This window comes from Camponotus floridanus, unplaced genomic scaffold (genome assembly GCF_003227725.1).
Source record: "Camponotus floridanus strain SB8 unplaced genomic scaffold, Cflo_v7.5 scaffold1, whole genome shotgun sequence".
Lineage (NCBI taxonomy): Eukaryota > Metazoa > Arthropoda > Insecta > Hymenoptera > Formicidae > Camponotus > Camponotus floridanus.
This window is the reverse complement of record NW_020229214.1, coordinates 2622760-2642244: the sequence shown is the minus strand read 5'-3', so window position 1 is coordinate 2642244 and position 19485 is coordinate 2622760. Positions and strand designations below refer to the sequence as shown.

Genomic DNA, 19485 nt, shown 5'->3' with positions numbered 1-19485 from the left:
TTGAAAAGTAATAATCATGTTATTAGTCCATATGAGAATATACAAAGAATCTAACAATAAGAATTTGTAAATTGTGATTAACAATTAACTATAATCTATTCTTTATCTATATCATTCTACATTTTTTTTAAATGTGTATTTTAATGTACATTTTATAAAAAATATATCTATTAAATTAACTCAATTGATAAACTCAATATAAAAACAATATAACTTATTAAAAGAAAACAAAACTGTCTTTTATGTTTTAGAATAACATAAAAATAAAAATAAATTTTAATTATTTATAATTTAATATTTAAGATGCATAATAAGATTGTACTGTAATTATATAGCTTTATAGCTGTAATCATAGCAAAATTGTACGTGTAAGAAAAATAATCAAATATAATTAAAATAAAATAATCAAGCATTAATTGTAGAGTTTTATGATGTCATAGTAAATCATAATTTAAAAACGTTTGTCAATATTTGCGCATATTTTAAGCGCAAAATAAGAATAATATTTTACTCACCAATCGAAGTCTTGATGTTGCGGTACTTTCAGCAAAACAAATTGTTGAATCTTGTTACTATCTGGGATCCATTTGTTGGTTCCAAAGACGAAAATTAATGATGCTGCTCAACGGCAATGTTCCTATCTTGCCGCGTATGCAGGGAGCGGGGTGCCAGTACAGTATCTAATTGAAATGAAGAAAAAAACCATTTATTTTCCGTTTATTCCATTTCTCAAAGTTACTTTACACGTTGTATAAATGTAAGATACGAAATAATATTAATATATATATATATATATATATATATAATATTAATATTTATTTACTTACTTCAATCATTTTATTATATTGTCTTCATCTCCGCTGCAGACCGCCTATACGTTCGTACATGCACAACGTACGTGAATGCAGCTGCATACGCATGCGCAAAAGAGAAAGTCCAGCTCGAAACATCAATGGTCGTGCGATTATTGGCTTTACTGAACGAGACTAATTTCAAGCCGTGCGTACATAGAGAAGTGGCATTTATAACCTTAACAAAGAGGGAAAAAGAGAGGTTATATTGTGATAATATAAATTGTAGGCTATTGCGTAAATGATATCAAATTAGAAAAATGTCGTATTTAACAAGAAAAGAGGTGGACGAAATAAAACCACAGATTGAGAAAGCGGTTCATAAGTTCCTTGGCTTCAGTGAACCAGCAATTGTTACTACTGCTATCAATTGTATCACTTCTGGCTATGATAAGCGTAAAACAGCAGGTTAGTAATAGAAAATAAGATATTAATCTATATTCTGTACAATTTTTCACATTAACCAAAAGCAAAATGAAAATATATATACACACATACATATACATACATATACATACATATACCATTTTATATATGCACTCTCTCTTTTTGAATTCTATAGATAAATTATCAGCCTTATTAGAAGACAAGAAAGCTTCCAAATTAACAGAAAAAATATTTACAATTTATGATGACACTAAAGCAGCTCAAAAGAACAAGAAGCGGCCGCATTCTGAAGATAAAGATAAAGAAAAAGATGCGAAGAAATCGCGATTTAAAGATGATGAAGCAAAAAATGAAAAAACAGCAGAACCTCAGCTTTCTGCAGACAAGGTATTAATTTTGTTTATTAGAGATTAAGATATTTAAAATGCTAATCTCTTTTAACTTTATTTTTTCTGTATATATTCTTCTATCTAGATAAGGCAAATGATGGCTAATGCACAAAAAGAAATAGAAGAAAGAAAAAGAGCTTTAAAAGCAATAAAACAAGAGGATGTTTCTGCAAAACCATTATTTAAAGGACGAGATACATTACCTACAGTAGGAAGCATGTATAATCAAGGCCTATTGAGTAAAACAGATTCAGACAAAGCACGAAAAATAGCTGCATTGCAAGCGCAGATCAGAAATAAGTTAAGTTCAGGATTACTTGCTAATATTAATGTACCAGATAAACCAACTCCTTTAATCTTAGATGAATCTGGTAGAACGGTAGATATAACAGGCAAAGAAGTACAACTTACTCAAGTAGTGCCTACTTTAAAAGCTAATATACGTGCAAAGAAAAGAGAAGAATTTAAGGCTCAATTACAAGAATCGAAAGGTCCAGAAGAAATACAAGATACTCAGTTCTTTGATGGCAGAATAGGAGTAAAACCAGCAATGCGTGGTAAACGTGCATTGAAGTTTCATGAACCAGGGAAATTTCAGCAACTGGCAGAGAGAATACGTATGAAGACACAATTAGAAAAATTGCAAAATGAAATCAGTCAAATTGCTAGAAAAACAGGGATTAGTTCAGCAACTAAATTAGCTTTAATTGCACCTAAAACTGAAGCTCTCTCCGAAGATGTGCCTAATATAGAATGGTGGGATTCTGTTATATTAATTAATGGATATCCTAATGAGAATGAGTCTACGACAATCAAAAATTTGGCTATTACAAATTTAGTGGAGCATCCAGCGCAAATGCGGCCTCCAAGTATGTTCATTTTACTTTTATTTTATTGATATTTTTTTTATATATATTTACAATTAATATTGTGTTATATATGTACAATTAATATTGTTTTTGATATTTCTTACAGCGGATCCTTTGAAACCAATATACATGCCTGTATTTCTCACAAAAAAGGAACGTAAGAAATTAAGAAGACAAAATAGGCGAGAAACATGGAAGGAAGAGCAGGAAAAAATTCGATTGGGTCTGGAACCACCACCAGAGCCAAAGTTGCGGATTTCTAATCTCATGCGAGTTTTAGGGACTGAAGCTGTACAAGATCCTACGAAAATAGAAGCTCATGTTCGACAACAAATGGCTAAGAGATTAAAGGCTCATGAAGATGCAAATGCAGCACGCAGACTCACTGCTGATCAACGTCGCGAAAAAAAGGCGAGAAAACTTAAAGAAGATACCAGCCTTGGTGTACATGTCGCTGTTTATAGGTAAATATGTTTACAATTTTATATTATGTTGTGTGCATATGCATATATATAAATATAAATTTATATAACATAAGATATAAATATATTTTTATAGAATACGCGATCTTGTCAACAATGCCTCAAAGAAATTCAAAGTGGAGACTAATGCGAAACAGCTCTATCTTACTGGCTGCGTAATGTTGTTCCGCGACTGTAATGTTGTTGTAGTGGAAGGTGGGATAAAACAGCAATCTAAGTATAAACGACTGATGATGCATCGTATTAAATGGGAAGAGGATATAGTGAAGGATAATGATGGAAATGATGTACCGAACAGATGTGTTCTTGTTTGGGAAGGTACAAGTAAGCAACGACATTTTGGAGAAATTAAGTTTAAAGTATGCCCAATTGAAAAAATGGCTCGAGAGCACTTCAAAAAGCATCAAGTGGAGCATTATTGGGATTTAGCCTATAGTGGGGCAGTTCTTGATAATACAGATGAAGTACGCTCTTAAAATATAATATTGTAAATTAAATTACTCTTGTAAATTAATTAATACACAAAGATATTATGCAAATCAAATAATAAATAAAAGTTCTGTACTTAATAATTATTATTAAGTTCTGAACTATAAATAAAATTATAACAAAAATATGTAATCGTGACAAATTGAACATAAAAATAAAAATTCACTGCTTCTGGAAATTTATTTCTATTTGTAACAGTTCAGTATAATCTAATATCTACATTATATATAATGATAAAATTGACTTGAATGATGGATGAAATAAAAAATTGACTAGTTTCTTTTACACGCTATTTTTTGGTATGAAAATTATTTTTGTTTTTTGTGATTTTCTGTTATTCTAGTTTTTAATGTAGATAAATTTGGGGAAAAAATTACTGAAAGCAGGTAATCATTTGACTTCATCATAACGCGATGTACTTTCATGATTTATTATTAATGATCTTATTGACATAGGGAGTAGAGAAAGTAATGGATGAAAAAACATTTGCAATTATCGGGATGAATCACAAGCGGTGTCTCAAGAAATTTTAATTTGCAAATGTGATTATTAAGCCCATATCAAGCGCATTAATTAACAGACACTACGATTATTGTTATAGCGTTATGCAAACACGCACGATCTATGCATATCGCGTTGCAAGCACAAAGGAGTGTGCATATATTAGACCTTGAAACCGCGATTCCCAATAACGTAGCCATAAGAAAGGCGAATCTTAGTCCCGCTCATAATACTAATCCGGCAGCTGCAGCCGGTGCAATGATGTACTTTTACTAGGTGCATGTGCATGTCATACTTCGATGTATCGTGCACCATTGATACCATACATTGCTGCGATCCTGGCTGGACCCCACTCTGGGATAGACCATACAGGGTAGACTTGAGTTTTACTTTCGTTCGAGCATCGCTCTCAGTTCAGGATTACCGCTGTGCGTTCTCGCGCACACTGTTCTCGCGCGTGCGACTCTTGTGAAATCGTCCCAGGCAGATGAATGCCATCGCGTATTAACTACGTGAGTGAGATCCTTACGTTGCGAGGATATCGCACGCATTATCTCCAGAAAAATGTTGATTCCTGCTAGAAGCATCGCCACAGGTGGCTTGTTCATCTTTACATCACGGTGAGTTCTTTCAATCATATTTTATACTTAACAAATATAACTAATATTATTTATTTAAGTTTGTTTTAAAATTTGATATAAAACGATTGATAAATTATGATTTAATATTTCATATTTGTTAGCGTTTGCAAAAATGCAGTTGTTTGCACATATCAAGAATTAGTATATGTACAAATTATAATTATAAATTTATAACTTAAATAAAAATATATATATTTATTTTATTTCAATTAATTCATAGTTATTAGATAATAAAAAACAGATGATTTATAATTATACAAAAAATATATTCCTTGAAAATCCGAATAATTTTGGTAAGATTATTACGTGAGCGATCAAAAATTATAAAAGGAGTGAGAATCGTGAATTAAGAGAATTCAAAATTATATGCGAAAATTTTAAAATTCTGTCATAATTATCCTGAATTATTCTGAATTATATATATTAATATGTTTCGTAAAACCGATCGATATATGTGTATGTGCATATGTGTAACAACTCGTTATTTAAAAAATTTTTAAAAAGTTTTTCTGTAACATAGAATATGTAAAAATATAATTGTTCCGCGCACAAAAACAATACTCTTGCATAACTGAATATTGTCCTAGTATAAATTCCGTAATATTATTACCTGTTTCAAACCAGAAGTTGATTAAGCGCGGGATGTTACATATCGAGTAATTAGATCGTACATTCTATCCCAACGATCGTAAACAGTGAAACGGCAATGTTATGAAACTTTGTGAGTGTGAATGTCTTAGCATCTTTGGTCTCATGTCTTGGCATATAATTTATATTCAGATACATTTCTCTTAGCTCATTATTTCATCAAAGGTTATCGATTATGTTGTACAGAACTGTAAAAGTCTGCAATCGGTGTGCAATGTCATCGTGTGGGCGGCACAAAACTAATTGTTTTATAATTATTGTAATCAATTGCATGCTATGTTGATAGAGCTTTACATTGCATATTTTTATTCTGGATGTAATACAAAATATCCAGATTACAATCATATATAATATTCTTATATAATTTCTCATAATAATATATTATTAATATTATTAATATTATTAATATTAATAATAATATATTATTAATATCTTATATAATTTCTGATAATAACATATTATTTTAAGATAATTATATGCAGCTAAAGATTAAGAATATCAATCATGATTTTTATGTTTTAGGGAAATAATATACACTCAAAGCTTACCATGCAATCTTTCAGACACAATAATGTAACCTGATTAAACATTAACAAATATTAAAAATAATATTATTGAGTTTTTTGATGTTTATTAAATCGAGATAAACTTTAATAAATAACAAAGTTAAAAACTTCGATAAATTGATGTGTAAGCTTAGCATAAAAGAATAAGAAATTATTTTATTTTATTTCACGGGAACTTTCAAATTTCAGTAATTAAAAATTTGAGTAATAATAAAAGAAGTAATATATTTAATGATTTCTCTCTTTTTCTTTTTTTCCTTATATGTATATATAACTGATTATTATGAAAAGAATATATATCAGTAATCCTGTAATGCAATGTAATTGTGCGTAATTTATCTTGTCGCTTTTATCGATTCTTCAATCACCGCAAATCTCCCTCACGTAAAATGCATGCTCGTGTTCCAACACATCAAAGTTCCGGGTTGATAAGGAGATTAACGGTAAGAGATAATCGATCACTATTGAGAGTGATCGATTCGCGTGCACCAAAGTGATTGTTTCCATCGATTCACGCGAACGCTAATCATGGGAATAAAGAAGATTACGTAAAACAACTCACAAAAGAATCAGGAAAGATTTTAAATGTCAGCTCTATTCGACCTCCTTCTGAGGTCGCTTAGATCTATTTCAATCTTATGCTACATCATAAAAAGTGCTAGTATGTCGAGAATCGCAGATGCTTGAGTTGATGAATGAATCTGTTACGCTATTTGTTACGGTAAATACAATTAATAATAAGAACAATATTTCCAATATAGCGAGGCGAAATGCCATCGAATAGACAAATTTCTCACAATTCATCGTGATGGTGTGATAAATAACGTAAAAACAAAATTATGTATTTATATTTTCAATATTATTTATTGTCACGTATTGTTTTATTGTCGTAAATCGGATTATTTGAGGTCTCTCAAATTCTTAAATGAAGCTCTCACCTGCTGTACATTATGTACACATTTAATCTTATCAAAATCTATAATATCTATAATAAAATCTTTAGTTAAAATATATAAAAAGAATATTAGCAATAGCGAAGTATATAAATATAACGAAATATATAAAAAGAATATTAGCAACATCTCAATAATAGAGAAATAAATCAAGTCTAGTTTATTATCTGGATCAATAAAGTTCAATATAAACGTGACCTTAAAACTTGCGCGAGTCTGTAGCAGATAATGTAGCAAAGATACTTTTATTGACATTCATTTTAATCCTTTTACAATGCGGATACACAAGCACATGATTATCTTTATCGTTGCGGTATATAACCCTATAATTGTGTTTCCAATGATTGTATCGCATCATTGCTAAATTAGATAATACTGCAATCATTGAATCTGCATAACGATTATTGGGTAACAATGCAGATGTATTGTACGGGACATAAGTGCATTCACAGCGCATCTCGCTTCGAAAGCGTTCACCGCGACGGCACTCGTTGGCACTAAGCTATGCACAGATAAGTGGGTGTTTTCTATCTTTAGATTCCTTTCCGATTCACAGATTCCTCGTTCTAATGACACTTGCCGGAGCTACGACCTTGCCACCCAGGATGCTGCAGGATCTAGGTAAGCGCACAAACCTCTCTATGGAGAGATACAGCGAGGCGGAACGGACGATCATGAACTCGCAGACGCATCTCAGCCGAGATTCACCATCGTGGTTCCTTGGTGCATCTCACGAGATGACCGAAGGCGCTCAAACTCTCTCGAGGAAAGCCCTGCGGATTGAGACGATGGCGGTGATGCTCGTAGAAGCGTTTAATATGTCATCGGATCAAGCGTCCTTGCTTCTGCCAACGGTGACAGCCGTCCTCTGTCCAGACTCGCCCAGCTTCCTACGAGTGATGTCCGAGTGTAAAAAGACGGATGTCCGTTACAGAACACACACGGGTCGATGCAACAATCCGTTGCATCCGACTTGGGGTGCAGCGCTGGAGGCTTACGTGAGGTTTTTGCCACCAAAGTATGAGGACGGTGTTTCCCTGCCCCACACGAAGCTACCAAGTGCGAGAGAAATCTCCTCGAAAATACATTCCGGAGGATTGGACCTTAAGCATCCTCATTTAATGGCACTCACCGCGCTTTTTGGTCAATTCCTTGCTCACGATTTAGCGCATACACCCAGAATGGAATTGCCGGACGGCACTAGACTCAAGTGTTGTAATGTTGATTATGAGAATTTTCATCCAGAGTGCTTCCCGATCCGCGCGGAACAGCCGGTCGGTTGTATGGAGTATTCGAGATCGGCACCACATCCAGGAAGTTCATTACACGTAATTAAATAAAATCTCTTATATTTGAGAAATCTCTTAGATATCAATCCCTATGATTTATTCACATTACTATGCAAAAATTTTGATCCCAACATATTTTAATATCTTTTGAGATATGTGTAAGAATTGTCATTACAAGTTTGTTAAAAGAGCGCTAATATTTTAATTATGAGAATATAGCTATTTGAAAAGCGGATGTAAATGTTCTTTATCATAAAGATAATAAACGAAAAAGAAAAGTGAGATTATTGTCGTTACAGATTGTAACGCTAAATGTGTCCTGAAATTTGCAATATTTTTTTAAATTGAATTTTCAAGAAAATATTTTCAATTTTTGTGAACTAATAGTATTCCATTTTTAAAATCTTGATAAATTAATAATCTTACACGTTTTAGAGTTTTTGATATATTTCAAAAAGAGGTCTGATGATTAAATCAAAGAGAAGTTTCACATATATGTTAGCCATTTAATTTAGGGTTGCAAGTTGGGACCACGACAACAAACTAATCAGGCGTCTTCCTATCTGGATCTATCACCACTTTACGGTAGTTCCGAAGAGACGGCTAAAGCTCTACGATCAGGCAAAGGCGGTTTGCTAAATACACAGAGGAAGAATTTGCCGATGGCTTCGCCAAGATACGAGAGTTGTCGAAGCGCAAGTAAAGCATTTCCGTGTTTCTTTAGCGGCGATTCAAGGGTAAACGAGAATCCGGGTCTTACTTTGATGCACGTGTTATTCTTACGGGAGCATAACCGAATAGCTGCAAAACTTGAACGATTGAACCCTCACTGGGACGACGAAAGATTATATCAAGAAGCAAGGAGGATTGTTATCGCCGAGCTGCAGCATATAACTTATAATGAATTTCTACCCATCATTTTCGGAGAACGTGCCCTCGACAAGTACGTAATATTTCTCCTAAATTATATTTCATTTATAAGAAACGTAAACATAATCCGTTAAAATTATAGTAAATAACAGCCAATATATAACATTTGTTTGAACATTTAGAACCAGACTAAAAAATTATATGTTAATTATTATTGGATCAATGCATTTTATACTCTTTTATATTTGAGAGAGAAAGAGAGAGAGCTGTATTAAAATCAAGTTTCTCGATAATTGTAATGGCTTGATGCAATAATTTTATGGAGAAATCTATAATCATAAATTAAACTGACATTACATTCTGATGACTCTATTTAGTGTCTAACGTAACTTTCTATAGAAAAAGAAGTCATTACGAAAACCAATTGCAACAGCTGACATATATGATGGAAGATAGTTAAATGTTAATATATGAAAACTTGAGTTCATTTGTAACATATGCATGTGTATTATATTTTATGTAAGAGCATATATCAAATTCTCTTATAACTTATTTTTTCAACTTATTTCAATTGTTCGCATGTTTATAAACTAAATTATTATTTTTTATCTCATTCGAATTAATACCTTTTCCAAATCAATTTACAATGATCATGATTGTAATTCTTAATCGACTAAGCACTGATAATACTGATAATAGTTGCATTGATAATACTGATAATAGTAGTAATATCTTGAAAATTTAATTATTATTCTATTATTTAAAATGCAATTATTTAATTATTTAATTATTTAACTATAAAAAGAAATTCGAGAAAGAATCCCTTAGAAACAATGCCAAATTCTATGTATCATACGAGAAACATGACGTAATGAGATTACGTCACGTTACATCGACCCCCGCAATTTTCAAGACACAACTCACATCCATAAATAGTATCGCGTTCCTTATCTTTCGTTTTATTATGTGTGAAGATTCAACTTACGTTTGATGCAACGGGGCTTTTTCCGCGGCTACGACAGCCGCGTGGATGCGACGCTTTCGAACTCGGCAGCGTCGGCCGGGCTCTCCTTTGTCGCCGCACTGACTCCGAAAACTCTGGACCTGGTTGACTCACGATCATCGTTAAAATCTGGCGAAAGATCTTTACTATCAGCTTTTTATTCGCCGCAGGAATTCTACGAGGCTGGCGCGATCGATCGGTTGATTGTCGGAGCTACAGGTCAGTTGAAATTACTCGCCATCAAAATGCCAGGGTGACCCGAAATTTTATCGCGCATGATACTGAAATATAAAACAGAATATAAAAAATAAACTGTGAGAATAGTTACATATTTTAACTAAATATTCGTTAAAAAATGCTAACAGAAAAATTTTCTAAAATATTTTAATGTCATTAATTTATTGCGCGTTTATAATGAATATCATGATATGAGAAATTTTAAAGGAAGATTCGCGCAGCAATTTTATTTCTTAAACTACATTTTATTATCATATCTAAGATTTTATCCTTCGTTTATCATCTATAAATTATTATTCATAAATTAAAATGATATCTAATGTCCATTTTATTTTTTGTATATTTTTTAATTACTGTTTTAATTAAAATCCTGTTTTTTTACATTGGCAAATAATGAATGTCATTTAAATTATGCATCAAGAAGACTGCACAATATCGACAATCAAGCTAATTACGTTTCTTCCTATAGATAAAAATCATGTTACCTGTCACACTTCTAAGAACATTTAAAAAATAAAGGAAGTTATCTTGAATGGAGGAAAATGCATCCACGATGTATTTAGTATTTCATTATAATGAAATACATTCCAATCAAGCAGGGATTCTCATTACATTATAGTTTATAACGATAGGAATATCGTTGTCTCAAATAAATTAACTATGATTACTATGATTACTATTGTCATACATCGCGTGCATACACACTTCTACACAATTATTACAAAATTGACTTAACTCTTTATTGAACATTCCTACCTTTCACTTTTTCTCGAAACAATAACGTTATGAGAATATCATGAAGAAAATATTACTACAAAAGGAAAATTCTTATATAACGACTCTTATTGTTTTTTTTAAAAGAGAGAGAAAGGGAGGAAGGGGAGAGAAAAAGAATATTATCATAGAATTAAATTGCCCAAAAAATGACATCATTTACGATATTTTTTCCAAAAATCGAGATCAAAGATCATCTAATGAAAGTGGATTGTGCGAGCAAAAATTGCACGAATCTTCGACATGACGAATTTATAAAAGTTCAGAACACTTCCATCGCTCTTCGCACAAACAATAGCACGCGCAAACTTTTTAATTACATAGCGGAAAAGAATGTAACACATCAGTGAAAGGTATGTTGTAATCACAATGATGCCTTCTGCGAAATTTTACGAGCGCGCGTGATTCAAGAAATTCAACGTAAAAAGTTAATATTAAACTTTTTTTGTACACGTCTTAGATCTCTGCCAATCATCATTTTGGAACAATTGGAAGTAAAAAGAAAAAGTTTAGGGTTTACTGCTTCAAAAATTTTATATCTCGCAAAACTATTTCGTAGAACGATTCCACTCTTATACGATCTAAAATTTTTTTAGTACTGACATACTTTTCTTGAAACTGGTATATGAAAGAAAAAAAAAGAAAAAAAATATTATAAATTTAATAAGAAATAAAAGAAGGATAGGAACCAAAGACGCAGGTAATGGTGCGTGATAGTAATAATATATTATGATTGAAACTTTGTAAAGTTGTTCTACTTACATACAATAAGAAGCGCAAAAGTATATATTTAAAGTGTGCTGTCGATGATGTTTCGATCCTACTCCGAATTAGGCTCCTTTTCAAAGTCACTAGAAGTCAATAAAAACATAATATTATTTTATTTTAAAAAGGACTTAGCATCTTTGATTTCTAGCCTTCTTTTACTTCTTATTAGATTTGTATCTAGATTTGAACTATTTTTACACATTTAAAATTTTTTTTACTTATTTGAAAATATTATATTTAACTTTTATAAATTATAACGTCGATGAAGAAAAATGATTCGCATAATATAATAATATTGAAAATAAAAAAATTAAAATAAATAAATAATTTTCGAACAAATTTAAGTATTATTGCATTCATATTATATAAATCGTGTGATTCTTGTTTCTTTAATTCGCGTGCGTTTAAATTTTCAAAAAAAAATTTTATGCATTTGTTATTAAATTTACTAAGATCTACTATCACACGATATACACATTGTCCCATGAGAACTTGGTTTTAATGACGATCTAGGATGCAAGATCTAATTTTCGCAACAGCGGGACATTCTAGGAAGCCTCTGCCTCCGGGCTTGAACGAAATACTCTTGGACCGATATTTCCACGATGGGAAAACCAAAGACGTAGCTGTGGATTACGCCGCGCAAATTATACAACAGGGAAGAGATCATGGCTTGCCGTCCTATGCCAAATGGCGAAGCTTCTGTGATTTGCCGAATCTCATTGATTTTTATGATCTTAAAGATACGATGGCTAAAGATACTATCGAGAGACTTCGAACAGTCTACAAGTAAGATGATATATAGGGTGAGATATAGTAATACAGATTATCGCATTTTTAAATTTGCACAATTTTATGATTGCGATTTAAAATAAATCGATTATCAGATTCCACAATTATTTATGATGTTCTGAAGCGATTTTTAGAATATTTTACATATTATATTTCAATAATCTATTTTTATTTAATTTATAGAAATGTGCAGAATATAGATCTAGTAACTGGAACACTTTCAGAAGCACCAATACCTGATTCTGTTCTCGGACCGACATTTCTTTGTTTATTGGGGCGAACATTTCGGAATATCCGTTTAGGTAAATATAGCTTAATTTTAGTTTATTACGCATTTTATATGCAAACTTAAAATAACCCATTTAAAATTTTATCATCTCATAATTCTTTTATGCAGGTGACAGATATTGGTACGAAAATGGAAATACTCCTGGTTCATTTACAATAAAGCAGTTGGAAGAAATACGAAAAAATACTATGGCACAAATTTTATGCTATAATAGTGATAGACTACAATGGATGCAACCGAGAGCTTTTATCTTAAAAGATCCTTTCTTGTAATTATTATCAATTTTTAAATATCTTTAAATAAATTTTTTAGCAAATTTTTAAACTAATTATTATAGTAACATAATATTTAAATATAATAATAGTAATATAATATTTATTTTTTACTGTGATTATAATAATATAATATTTAAATATTTTCTTTTATGTTTCAGAAATAATATGACAAATTGTACAGTCCATATAAAAGGAGCCATGGATCTTGCAGCTTGGAAAGAAAGAATTTAAATCTCATCAAATTTTAACATTGCTCATATTAAATAACATTGTTCCTGATTACATTAGAGATTGCATGTTTGATTAAAATCAGCGATATTCTGCTTTACTATTCTCATATTTAAAAATTTCATTATCACAGAGAAAACTATAATTATTATATATTGTTAAATTAGATTTAAAATCTTAATCATCTTCTTGTAAATTGTTTTTGACAATCAATCAGAAAGAAATTGCATTCCTAATTTAATTTCAAAGCTAATGGGAAAGGAAAAAGATTTCATTAAGTAAAGAAAGAGAGAATATAGTTAGAAATATAATCGTTCATATATATATATATATATATATATATATATATATATATATATATTATCATGATACACACATTGAGATAGAAATTTAATTAGATTTATCAAATGTGTTAATAGTTTTAATATTTTACATAACAAAAAAAGGGAAAACTGTTCATAATGATCTCCATTTCATTTCTATAATATGCACAATTATTTGTTAATACACATTTTGTTGTATTACTCGTTATAATTTTATTGCAAACCATCATTGTTATTGCAATTTTGATGAAGTAATGAAAAATGTATATAATTTAAAAGAGTAAACAGTTAAATCAATTGAATAGAGCATTTTCTGTAATATATGCTTATATTTCGGTTGAGTTTAGTCTTAAGACTTTAATTTATTCTAACTTCAACGTGTATATGTCTGTCTCCTCCTTCTCCCTCTTTTCACCAAATAAAATTACAATTTAACATAAAAACATACTTATATAATATAATAAATAATTGCATAACAATACAATGGACACTATTGTTAATGCAAATTTCATAACAAATTTCATGAACAAAAGAAAGGTTAGAGTTGCTATTTTTTTAATGTAGTGGAGTTAATTTTACCTTGAATTTTTTTCTTTATATTTTTATACTCATTAGTTGACATTGTGTTCATATCGATGAATATAAATAAATACTATTAAAGAGATAATATTCCATTCCATCTCGGCGGATGATTAATTCAATTCAATTACATTATATTTGTAATTTTCTTGTTTAATTAAATCAGTACTCTAATCGACAACCATTTTGAAATCCGGAAATACTTATATATTAATGTAGAGTCTATTGAATATTTCTTTATTTTTCCGAATTACCTCGCTTGCAAGTACTTAACGTAGCAACTCGAAGCTATCGCAGAATATTTGTCTTGTTTCTCTAAAAGTAGTTATGTCTCATTTTGATAATGATCCCGATGCGTAATCTCCTCGTTCGCAGAACTCTGTGGAACATTCCGGATGTTACGTAAGTCACGAAAGGCAGGATGATACGGGATGAGCGTACGCGATTGCTATTGGCGCATACGGCTAGAGCTTAGACGTGATTGGTCCATCCTCCGAGTCGCCGAGTAGATGCGCGCATGGCATGTGTATTTCTACACGGTTTTCCACGAGAGTTGCATCATTCCACGTGAAGTTGGGCACCGTTCTATCCTACGGATTCTTGAGTTGAGTTTTCACCGAAAGAAAGTGAAGATGTTGGCCGCCGCGAGATTATTGAACCGTAATTACGTCGGTGTCGCGTGTGACATCGCCAGGAAACAACAGTTCAGCACAATTTTGAAAAATGTAAGTACTCACATAAAGCGATATCGCGTGCTTTTTTGCTTGCGGTCGTTGCTAATTGTATGTCGTCTAACGAGAGACGCATTTTTATTATCGGTGCTTTCTGTTCTACGCGATAAGTTCTAAATTAATTCGTATGTATTGCGAAAAATCGTCGTCACACGTTCCATCACGACGCCGATTTTAAAGCCGGCACGTGAGTGGGTGCTCTACCAATTCTTCTATGTTTTATCATGATATGTTAATTTCCCCTTTATTTTCTATTTTATTACCATTATAAAGAACTGATCATGTATTACGTGCTTTAAAATATTCTATTATAGATTTTTTTCCACAACAAACCGCCTGCTTCTTGTTGCGCAATAATTTTTTTTTCAAAGAAGTCAATATATTTTTTATTTTATCTCTTTTGTTTGGTATATGTATAATTTATATGTTAATATGTTAAAAATCTTGGTCGAATGTATATAGTTGTATTTATTCTCTCCAACTCATTTCACGAAGCTTTTGATGTCATATATATGATTTTTTGCAATAAAATAATTTTTTGAATTATGTAATATTTCTACATATATATATTATTTTATATTTGTATATTTGTATATTAAACATTTATATTAATACTTTATAGGTCGCAGCTCCAACAGTCACTGTACCACATCGGCTTACTGATTTACAACAGTATCGATATAAGTAAGTAATTGAAAAGAAGTAAATATCAGATACATGTATTTTCTAGATTTGAAACAAATTTAGAACAAACATTTTTTTATAGATCTGAAGGTGTAAAAGGTGCAGTTATTGGTATCGATCTTGGAACTACATTCTCTTGCGTAGCAGTAATGGAAGGCAAACAAGCTAAAGTTATAGAAAATGCTGAAGGTTCTAGAACCACACCATCTTATGTTGCTTTTACAAAAGGTACTGAATCATATTAATATATTTCCAATAGAATAACATATTTAAAAATTTATTCATTTTTTTAAAATTATAAATTAAAATTATTAACATGATGACTACACAGTAGAAAAACGATTTTTTAATATTTCTTTCTATTCAATTTGATCTTTTTATAATAAATAATTTTTCTCTTTAGATGACGAACGTTTAGTTGGCATGCCTGCAAAACGTCAAGCAGTAACAAACTCTGCTAACACATTTTATGCAACAAAACGATTAATTGGAAGAAGATTTGATGATCCTGAAGTAAAAAAGGATATGTAGGTATTATATTGATATTTACATAATTTATTATAAAAATATGATTGATATTATATGGTTATATTAATATTCTTTTGCAGGAAAAGTGTAACGTATAAAATCGTAAAAGCATCCAATGGAGATGCATGGGTACAAGGTGCCGATGGAAAAATGTACTCTCCCAGCCAAATAGGAGCATTTGTACTTATGAAAATGAAAGAAACAGCTGCAGCTTACTTGAATACTCCAGTAAAAAATGCTGTTATTACTGTGCCAGCATATTTCAATGATTCACAACGACAAGCAACAAAGGATGCTGGTCAGATAGCTGGATTGAATGTGCTTCGAGTAATTAATGAACCAACTGCTGCTGCACTTGCATATGGCATGGACAAACAAGAAGATAAAATGTAAGAAAATTATATTTAAATTGATTTATATAATATAAATAATATTCTGTGTAAATATTGTTTTTTGCAAAATATATGTATCTTATACATATCATATATATATATTGATTCACTAAAAAGCTATGCTTTTTATATATTTTACAAAGAAGAAGATTTTAATTGATATATTATTCTTTTCCAGTATTGCTGTTTACGATTTAGGTGGAGGTACTTTTGATATCTCAATTTTAGAAATCCAGAAAGGTGTTTTTGAAGTAAAATCCACAAATGGAGATACATTCTTGGGAGGAGAGGATTTTGATAATGCATTAGTTAATTACCTTGTATCTGAATTTAAAAAAGAGGTATACACATTTTGCAATTGTCATTATAATTATTTGTTATATTAAAATAAAAATATATATTGATATTAATTAACAATCTCATTAAACATTGTAGCAAGGCTTAGATGTGACGAAGGATGCAATGGCAATGCAACGATTAAAAGAAGCTGCAGAAAAAGCCAAAATTGAGTTGTCAAGTTCCCTCCAAACGGATATAAATTTACCTTACCTTACTATGGATTCTAGTGGACCAAAACACTTGAATCTTAAGTTATCCAGAAGTAAATTTGAAAGTTTAGTAAATGATCTGATCAAGCGTACTATTCAACCTTGTCAGAAAGCACTTTCTGACGCCGAAGTAACGAAATCCGACATTGGAGAAGTTTTATTGGTTGGTGGCATGACCAGAGTTCCCAAGGTACAACAGACAGTTCAAGAACTATTTGGTAGACAACCTTCAAAAGCTGTAAATCCAGATGAAGCAGTAGCTGTTGGTGCTGCAGTTCAAGGAGGTGTACTTGCAGGAGATGTGACAGATGTTTTACTTCTTGATGTTACTCCTTTATCATTAGGTAAACTTATATATCAATGGTTTTATTGTTATGCAGGTTTATATGTGTGTATGAAACTGTGATGTGTTAGACTAATCTTCTCTCTGATAAATGAAGACATTTGATTTACTGAGTTTCTAGTTATTTAACTTTATAAATAAAGTTGCATTGTATATTATTAATTAAGATAAAATGTTATTTTAAAAATTTTCCTGTGTAGGTATTGAAACACTTGGTGGTGTATTTACAAGATTAATCTCTCGTAATACAACTATACCTACGAAGAAGAGTCAAGTATTTTCTACAGCAGCGGATGGTCAGACTCAAGTCGAGATTAAAGTTCATCAAGGCGAGCGAGAAATGGCTAGTGATAACAAACTTTTGGGACAGTTTAGTCTTATTGGCATTCCACCTGCACCAAGAGGTGTACCACAAATAGAAGTAACATTTGATATTGATGCAAATGGTATAGTGCATGTATCGGCTAGAGACAAAGGAACTGGCAAGGAACAACAAAGTATGTAAATTTTCTATGTCATTTTATACGTGCATTATATATATATATATATATATATATATATATATGAAAAAAAATTAGTAACACAATGATGACTATATTTTTCGTCTCTGAAATTTATTTTAAAATAGAATAAAACATGTGGACTACATTGACTGATTTGTTATTATTAATAATAAATTATATTTTTTATATAGACACATTTTAATTCTGATTTTTTATTACAGTTGTTATTCAATCTAGTGGTGGTCTTAGCAAAGACGAAATTGAAAACATGGTTAAGAATGCTGAACAATATGCAAAAGCAGATAAAGTTAAGAAGGAAAGAGTTGAAGCTCTTAATCAAGCAGAAGGAATTATACATGATACAGAAACGAAATTAGAAGAATTCAAAGCGCAACTACCACAAGAAGAGGTATAATATTATTAATAATTGTTTTTAATATTTTATTTGTGGATATTTTTATACTTATTCTTTTTTTTTCTTAGTGTGATAAACTTAAAGAGTTAGTTGCTAAACTGCGAGAGACTTTGGCTAAAAAAGATGATGTTGATCCTGAAGAAATAAAAAAGCAAACGAACGAACTCCAACAAGCAAGCTTGAAACTATTTGAGATGGCATATAAGAAGGTATTTAGTCTATGTAAAAATAAATTTATATTAAAGACGATTACAATGTACAGTTCGAGAGAGAAAGAAAGCTATTATTTAAATGTCTTGATTTTACAGATGGCAGCAGAAAGAGAGAGTCAAAACCAAAATCAGTCACAACAGGAATCTGAAGGCGAGAAAAAGGAGGAGAAAAATTAATTATAATTAGGTAATTTGTATTTTGTAAAAAAGAAAGATTCCATTTTGCACACACTTGTATAAGCATCTGTTGTTTTTTTGCAAGCTCTTATAAAAGAGCTATTTATTAAACATAAGTTTAATTTTGACGTTCTATGCGATAATGAACAATAAGCCGATTAGAAATTAAAAAAGCAAAGTATTATGCAATTCTCACATAGAATGGATTATATGTTTTAATATATAATAGTGATAATTGTAAAATGATTTGTACCAAAAAAACAATATGAAAATAATTTGTTAACAGTTACAATCTTGGTTTTGTGAGATATTATAGCACATTTGGTGAATGAGTCTGAAATGAGAATAGAGAGAATGAGATGAGTGTTTTGTGCAAAATAAAATTATCCTGTAAACAATATACAATACATAGGTTACTGTAGAGAATACTGTTATATTATGCAATGTAATCATCTTTTACCTGATTTTTTATTTAAATATCTTTAAAAAAAACATCAGATTTTTAAATTTTGTTTTATAATAATAAATCTCTTAAATTTTAATGTATAAAAATAATTATACTAATAATTTTATTAAAATGTTGAAATAAGATTACTATAAACATATATATATATATATCACTTTCTTATTTCTAATGGCCCTTTTTAACTTAAAAAAATGTAATATATTAATCTTTAAAAATCATATCATGTAGTGATCATTTTGACCCACTCGATATTTTAATAATAAAATATCTTGAAGGCCTTGAT

At 30.6% G+C, this 19485-nt stretch overlaps 3 protein-coding genes and 1 long non-coding RNA gene across 5 annotated transcripts; 3 read left to right on the top strand and 1 right to left on the bottom strand.

The window, feature by feature from the left end:
* The first annotated feature begins 957 nt into the window (after nucleotides 1–957).
* Nucleotides 958–3498, top strand: LOC105250432 (U4/U6 small nuclear ribonucleoprotein Prp3). The gene is made up of 5 exons (XM_011256524.3): nucleotides 958–1259; nucleotides 1414–1625; nucleotides 1713–2496; nucleotides 2603–2960; nucleotides 3055–3498. Exons 1-5 carry the CDS (start codon nucleotides 1112–1114, stop codon nucleotides 3452–3454), a joined length of 1902 nt encoding a protein of 633 aa, XP_011254826.1. The 5' UTR covers nucleotides 958–1111; the 3' UTR covers nucleotides 3455–3498.
* A 732-nt stretch (nucleotides 3499–4230) lies between these two features.
* On the top strand, nucleotides 4231–13431 carry LOC105250430 (peroxidasin). Of its 2 annotated transcripts, XM_011256522.3 has the most exons (8): nucleotides 4231–4588; nucleotides 7333–8104; nucleotides 8581–9008; nucleotides 9910–10157; nucleotides 12257–12506; nucleotides 12693–12811; nucleotides 12907–13066; nucleotides 13232–13431. In XM_011256522.3, exons 1-8 carry the CDS (start codon nucleotides 4533–4535, stop codon nucleotides 13302–13304), a joined length of 2106 nt encoding a protein of 701 aa, XP_011254824.1. In that variant the 5' UTR covers nucleotides 4231–4532; the 3' UTR covers nucleotides 13305–13431. The 2 variants fall into 2 exon arrangements, 1 of the variants encoding a protein (XP_011254824.1); XR_003122378.1 differs by lacking the exon at nucleotides 13232–13431 and having other exon boundaries at nucleotides 12257–12523; nucleotides 12907–12959.
* Nucleotides 10107–14585, bottom strand: LOC112637071. The gene is made up of 3 exons (XR_003122380.1): nucleotides 14458–14585; nucleotides 11712–11800; nucleotides 10107–10219 (listed from the first exon to the last, which is right to left on the bottom strand). It is a non-coding gene; the product is annotated as an uncharacterized LOC112637071 (long non-coding RNA).
* A 135-nt stretch (nucleotides 14586–14720) lies between these two features.
* LOC105250460 (heat shock 70 kDa protein cognate 5) lies at nucleotides 14721–19164 on the top strand. Its single transcript, XM_025405926.1, has 11 exons — nucleotides 14721–14928; nucleotides 15557–15618; nucleotides 15701–15846; nucleotides 16022–16145; nucleotides 16227–16535; nucleotides 16717–16879; nucleotides 16974–17430; nucleotides 17630–17926; nucleotides 18154–18341; nucleotides 18416–18556; nucleotides 18656–19164. Exons 1-11 carry the CDS (start codon nucleotides 14836–14838, stop codon nucleotides 18734–18736), a joined length of 2061 nt encoding a protein of 686 aa, XP_025261711.1. The 5' UTR covers nucleotides 14721–14835; the 3' UTR covers nucleotides 18737–19164.
* The last annotated feature ends 321 nt before the right edge of the window (nucleotides 19165–19485 follow it).

What these genes read in the sequence shown, in the direction of transcription:
- LOC105250430 (XM_011256522.3), top strand. Translation starts at nt 4,533, where the DNA reads ATGTTGATTCCTGCTAGAAGCATCGCCACAGGTGGCTTGTTCATCTTT. An exon ending in TTGTTCATCTTTACATCACG is followed by an intron (nt 4,589 to 7,332) that starts GTGAGTTCTTTC and finishes TCCGATTCACAG; the next exon opens with ATTCCTCGTTCTAATGACAC. An exon ending in ATCCAGGAAGTTCATTACAC is followed by an intron (nt 8,105 to 8,580) that starts GTAATTAAATAA and finishes CATTTAATTTAG; the next exon opens with GGTTGCAAGTTGGGACCACG.
- LOC105250432 (XM_011256524.3), top strand. Translation starts at nt 1,112, where the DNA reads ATGTCGTATTTAACAAGAAAAGAGGTGGACGAAATAAAACCACAGATT. An exon ending in CTCAGCTTTCTGCAGACAAG is followed by an intron (nt 1,626 to 1,712) that starts GTATTAATTTTG and finishes TCTTCTATCTAG; the next exon opens with ATAAGGCAAATGATGGCTAA. An exon ending in AGCGCAAATGCGGCCTCCAA is followed by an intron (nt 2,497 to 2,602) that starts GTATGTTCATTT and finishes TATTTCTTACAG; the next exon opens with CGGATCCTTTGAAACCAATA.
- LOC105250460 (XM_025405926.1), top strand. Translation starts at nt 14,836, where the DNA reads ATGTTGGCCGCCGCGAGATTATTGAACCGTAATTACGTCGGTGTCGCG. An exon ending in TTACAACAGTATCGATATAA is followed by an intron (nt 15,619 to 15,700) that starts GTAAGTAATTGA and finishes ATTTTTTTATAG; the next exon opens with ATCTGAAGGTGTAAAAGGTG. An exon ending in TGTTACTCCTTTATCATTAG is followed by an intron (nt 17,431 to 17,629) that starts GTAAACTTATAT and finishes TTTCCTGTGTAG; the next exon opens with GTATTGAAACACTTGGTGGT.